General features: G+C 37.4%; 1 protein-coding gene across 2 annotated transcripts in view; it reads right to left on the bottom strand.

The window, feature by feature from the left end:
- Positions 1-4,042: 4,042 nt before the first annotated feature.
- The window catches only part of il11b (interleukin 11b), a 4,108-nt gene continuing 2,266 nt past the window's right edge, over positions 4,043-5,884 (bottom strand). For both annotated transcript variants that reach the window (XM_053231485.1, XM_034301802.2), the window contains 4 exons: positions 5,778-5,884; positions 5,487-5,576; positions 5,060-5,218; positions 4,043-4,526 (listed from right to left, as the gene is read on the bottom strand). The exon at positions 5,778-5,884 is cut by the window's right edge. In XM_053231485.1, the coding sequence (XP_053087460.1) occupies positions 4,368-4,526; positions 5,060-5,218; positions 5,487-5,576; positions 5,778-5,884 (515 nt within the window). In that variant the 3' untranslated portion in view covers positions 4,043-4,367. The remainder of the gene's footprint in view (positions 4,527-5,059; positions 5,219-5,486; positions 5,577-5,777) is intronic.

The following is a 5,884-nucleotide window of genomic DNA, read 5'->3' as shown; positions in this document are numbered from 1 at the left end:
TGGTTGTAATATTTATTTTAAATAGCTGTAATTGTGTAAAATACAACAGTAGTGTTTCAAAACAGAAAATCTGTTTCCAGCTTAAACCAGAAGGTTTCAGGTTGAAAATCAAGCAGGAAGCATTTCTTTGTGTAACTGCAAAGATTTATTTTGGATTCTTTCCCTTTTGTTAAGCCCAGATGGACACCAGAAAGCATCCAAAATGCTGTTTCCAGAACTGAACCATGACAAAACGCACCTGTAGCTTGTTAAGGATGTTTAATTAGAATGCTAGTTATGTATGTAACTGTGTTTTAATAACTCCATACAAACATCAGTGGCAGTGTGTAATGTCTGAAAACTGTAATTTCACATGACACAGTATTCAACATAAATAGTGCCATCATACAGCAATCATTTCCTAGAAACTTCCCAAACACCAGCACAGGTTTTAAATGAGAAGGAACCCTGGAACCCAGATAGCTGGAGCAAAGATTTCCTGGAGTGGTACATGTCTTAAGAAAAAAAAAAAAGGCCCAAGAGGAGATTCTTCTTGTACAATGGCATAGGCTTGTCTATAGGCTATGTCATTCTACAAGAAGAATCTCCTCCTCTTTGAGGAAAAATGCACTCAATACATAAATATATGCAATATGTAATAAATTAACAATTAATTAATAACATCATTTCCTTGAAGAGCACAAAAACTTATCCATAGAGCTGAACTACTGCTTCGTGCACTTGTATCGTACTTTTCTTTAACGTCATTAACTCCAGAATATTTCTGTGATTATTTTACCCCTCCAGTTTATTGTGACAAGGTAATTGTGACTGTGATGCCAGAGCAGGAAAACTGTTTTTAATCAACCATTTTTGCACATTCAGAGAGGATCTGAGAGGCAACACCAGTTTTAAGGCACTCTTTATGTCGTTTCAGTTTTACCACACCAAAGATATCTGCACTACTTTTCTGGTGTTTGTTAAACTTCTGTTGTTTTTTTATTTTTTTCCCTAAACTTCTTTATTTTAGGAAGTCATTTCAAAGCATCCGAGCCTTTGTTATCTGTAGTCTAGGGTTAGGATGGTAATAGAATATGTGTATTTTCAGGTGTATACAAAAAATACACTGAGCGGACTTTTTCATAAATTAACGCACGTACTAAACACCAAAGCTATTATTACTACAAGCTAACATACTATTACCAAAGAAAAGACAATCTGCTTCCTCAGAAGGCAAATAAAACACCTTAATAACTGCTTAATCAATACCCAGAGTAAAAGAAATACCACTAACTGATAACTGTGACAGAATGGCAACCTTTACAACAGCCATCAAGTCACTTGTTTCTAAGTAGATGTGTTTTTGTTACACTTGTCTTGTTTGAATTAATGGAAGAAAAAAAAAATGCTTCAAAGCAGGCCTGATGATCGGCTGTGGCAAAGGATATTCAGTAACATATTCGTTAATCTTCTTAACAGATATCTCCTGTCTAACACTTATACATCTCAATGCTGGGCATACAACAATTAAGCGGCATTTCTTGCTTCAGTAGAAACACTCACAAGTGTCAATATGAAAAGGGGTGGACAGGGTGGTTGTAGATTTCTACTAGGGGACTTAGTATAGCTAACTGGTCTGGCAGGCGGTTCTTAAATTCCTGCAATTTATTTAATTCTTTAAGTTGTTCAAAATTCAGAACCCTTCTCACCATGCACCATTTCTTGAACAGAACTTTTTTCGAGCAAAAATAACATGTGACTGGTGGCTTTAACTGCTTTTCTGTTGGAAGGTTTTGGGCACCATAGCCTACACAATATCACATTCCAAGCTCTGATTAAGGGTAAAGGCTAAACAGCCGAATAAATCCCCCAACTCACTAACAAGCTAACTTACATTTACAGGACAAAATTACAAACAAAAGACAATTACCATGTCCTCTGGAAGCTCTAACTTCTAGAATCCTCAGTCAACACCCACAGGTCATCCAGGTAACCATAAGAGGGACATTTCTGGAGGGAAGTATTAAGCTGAAGCCTCATTACATTGGTCTACATTTGAAATGTTGAATAGAATTAAGGTCATGATCCCCCATCTCAAAACTGAGTATCACATGTCTATTCTGTCCCTCACCCAATTAGCCCTGGTGTTTTATTTTAACCTGTGTGCATCTTTAATTTGAACCTAAATGCGATATTGCAATACCATATTGCACAACTGCAGATGGGCAAGAGATGGCAAGGCAGGAAGCCAGAATTAAGTGCATGGCACAAACTTCTGAACTCTAAACCGTAAAGGGTGCAGCTTTCATAGAATGCAAAAAGTCTTGGAACAGCTGGTGGAATGATCAGTCTCTCCTGAGGTATTCGCATCCTCCGGAGATCTGATCCATCTCGAGATATTCACTTCTTCCTGAGTTATTATCCATCCATGGCTGATTTGTTAGAGGAAATTCACTTCAATTCAATATAAGGATTTCAAAACCCGCTGCTCTGTTTACACTTGGAATAAAGTTGTGAGAGTTAAAATGCAGCATGGTGGAGTTCAGCCTTGTTGCACGCCTGGGTGTGAACAAAGATTGTGGGCCTTCAGCCAGAGTTGTGGCTAATTCAATTCCCTCTCAAATTCTTGTCCTACTTGAGAAACCACAGAAGACCCCCCCAATGTCCCCTTGTCTTTAATGCGCCCTTACTGCATTGGAAAGCAGAGTAGAGAAGATGACAGCGGGTAGGGGCCAAATGCAAGAGCTTAGAACAGCTGCCTCACATGTAGAAACAGATCCTAATGTACTGTCAGGGGCTTCTCTAAGCTTGAGGCCCATGTTGGAGGAGATTGCTTATTGCTCAGCAATGGAGAATTCTGAAGGTCAGAGTGTTTCATGTATTCCATAGAACTTAAACTTATAATTCTTTATATAATATGTGAAATTAAAAGTATTTTATCCAAATCAGGTCTACTATGAACACCACTCATGATTAAAATACATTGTCATACTTGTCATTATGGACACTCATGTGGATGAACTACACTATGTGGCCAAAAGTGTGTGGATGCCTGACCATGACCCCCATATGTCGTTCTTCCCAAGATATTTGCCACAAAGCTGGAGGCACATGATTGTCTAGAATGTCTTTGTGTGCTGTAGTATTACAATTTCCCTTCACTGGAACTAAGAGGCCCAAACCTGTTCCAGCATGACAGCGTCCCTGCACAAAAATAAAGCTCCTCGAAGACATGGTTTGCCAAGGTTGGTTTGTAAGTAGAGGATGTTATAGCAGCAAAGGGGGGCCAGCTCTATATTTATGAAATGCCTTTGGAGTTGGATGTTCAACAAACACATACTGGTATTATTGTCAGGTTTCCACATACTGTACGTTTGGCCATATACATTTACCTGATCATAATAATCAATGATACACCAGTATTACTGAGATTATCTGGGATTCATCAGTAAATTTCTAGATTAGGTGTGGCTACCCTATTTCATAGAGAAAGAGAGAAAAATCAATGGCTTGATTCACTTTTTAGCTTTTACCGATGTCGGGTTATGTGCATCCAATTTACTAATTTTAATTTAAAAGCATCCACAGAGCCAATAATATCCATATGTGTAACTTTATAACTAAGGTTGCCATATAAAAATATGAATCAGAAATGAAGGACTGAAATCTACTGGACATAAAATTGTGTATGTATAAGGTGGCAAATCAATTAAAAGAAGTATATAGTATAGTTTATAGTATGCAGTGGTCTGGACTGAGTAAGAAGTGTGAGAAGGCTATTACAATCCCCTATAAATGATCTTGTTTTTTAAAGCATATTTGACGTTTGAATCCTGCCACATGATTATTAAGTATTACTGCCACTGTAGTTCAAGAATGAACCGTTTTGATATATAACTTTGGTTTCAGTATGTGTTTTACTGTCCTGTACTGTTCATTCATGATATGTATGAATGTCTAGCATGATACTTCCTTCATACAAAATTTTGCGTCTAGTGCCCATTTTTTGTTTGAGTGTAGAAATAAACAAACAACACAATTTATTTCAAAACGTCTTGAAAAAACGATATCCTATCATGTACATAAAGTGCTTCCTCGGATCTATAAAATACTTCATTTTGTAAACACAATTTTCTTCAATAAATACACTTAAATATTAAATATAAAAGTTACACTTTTGCCAGAAAAACATAAATAGAAGCTTTTGGTCAGCTGTGAAACCTGTCTGAGACAAAAACGTCTGCCATAACTGTAGAAAAAGGGAATTTTAACAAAAATTGGCAAAGGCAGAAATAACTGGCCGGATAAGTGGCCAGATTCTTCCGGATCCAGCACTGTCACAGTTGAAAATCTAGCTGCGTTGTTCTTGGTAGTGGCCTCTCTTCTCTTCAGTTGTTTGCATAGTAGATGAGGACCCGCAGAGCTCTAAGATACCAGTTACAGAAGGCCAGTAGTCTCTTATGAATTTCCGCAGATGTCTGATATATGTCCCAGGCAGTTTTAAGAGGAGGCAGGGAGAGAACGGTACCTTGTGCAGGTGAATCTGTCTAAAAAGAAAGAATGGAAATTAGGGGAGGATTCACTTTCAGTTCACCACACAATTTGCTATTATTTAAGCTGTATGCTCAGAACTCATATTAGGTCAAGCCTTGAAACACCCCTCAGTGCGTTCGTGTAAATTTCCTTAGAGATCAGAAAACAGGTATATAAGAAGCCATAACTCCATAGCATTAGTTTTGAGTTTTAAGATCAAACACAATTTTCATTCTTTCACTCGATGACTTCAGAAAATTCAGAAAACACAACAGCAAGAAGAAGAAGAAGAAGAAAAAGAAGAAGAACTAAACTTAGGACTGATTGACTGACTACACTATTTAGCCTATATATTCTTATGATCCATTTTAAAATTGTTACATTAATGAATCTCTTCCTTTTAATATTCCAACGTGTGGTAATACCATAATACATAGTGGTGACTATGTGCACTATCCTGTACTTCTTCTACCTGTTATTTATAGCTGTATATCGAATGTCCTACGTTAAATGAATTTGGCAGCTACTCCAGAATTGTAGCTCTTACCAGTCTTTGTTGAAGAATGCTGATAGACTGGATTTGGTCAGAAATTTCCTTGACTTTATTTGACACCAATCCTGATTGGTTTTGCCAGTACAGCAGCCAGTCAAAGTGCAGCTTGAAAGAGTGGAGGCCTGAAGAGAGCTGTGATAGGGTGCTATTCGCCTTTTGGGTGTAAATGAAGAATATGTTAAAATGGCATATATGAAAAAACAACATGTATCTGAACATGACCTTCTCATTGCAAGAAAATGAAGATAAAGTTTTCCAAAAGTGCTAAAAATCTACTGTACTGTTAAATGGATTATATAAAAAAATAGAAAGAAATAATCTGGAAATGTAATAGTTGGTACCATGTATTCTATTCTATTCTGTTTAATTGCTATGTGAGCATTTACAATGAAATGATTAGACTTCATAGGGTATGTCTTACCTTCACTGCTGCTAGGTCTTTTGGCCTGAAGTTTAAAGTAGGCAGAGAGGTAAGGCTGTGCTCAAAGGGTAAACTGGTGTCAAGGTGGTGCTGGCAAATTACAGATAGTTAGTCAGCATGTGAGAATAAGAGAGGGAGTTACATACACAGGCCAGGTTTTGTGATACATATGCAGTCACCATTTGGGTCCTGGGAATGCTCAGAATGCAGACTTGTACAAAACATTTGCACTAGATTCATAAGAAAGATTTAGTACTGATCAAAAGATTACTGAAACCACATTAAACTTACCATGACTCCTTGCACTATATTTATCAGCCGAAGCATCTTCTGAAACAGCTTCGTCAGGCCATCTTTGTGATGTCTCACGGGGGTTGGACGAGACATTGCCAACACAG

Source organism: Pangasianodon hypophthalmus, chromosome 29 (assembly GCF_027358585.1).
Source record: "Pangasianodon hypophthalmus isolate fPanHyp1 chromosome 29, fPanHyp1.pri, whole genome shotgun sequence".
NCBI classification, from domain to species: domain Eukaryota; kingdom Metazoa; phylum Chordata; class Actinopteri; order Siluriformes; family Pangasiidae; genus Pangasianodon; species Pangasianodon hypophthalmus.
The sequence above is the reverse complement of the archived record's forward strand: the minus strand, read 5'-3'. Positions and strand labels throughout refer to the sequence as shown.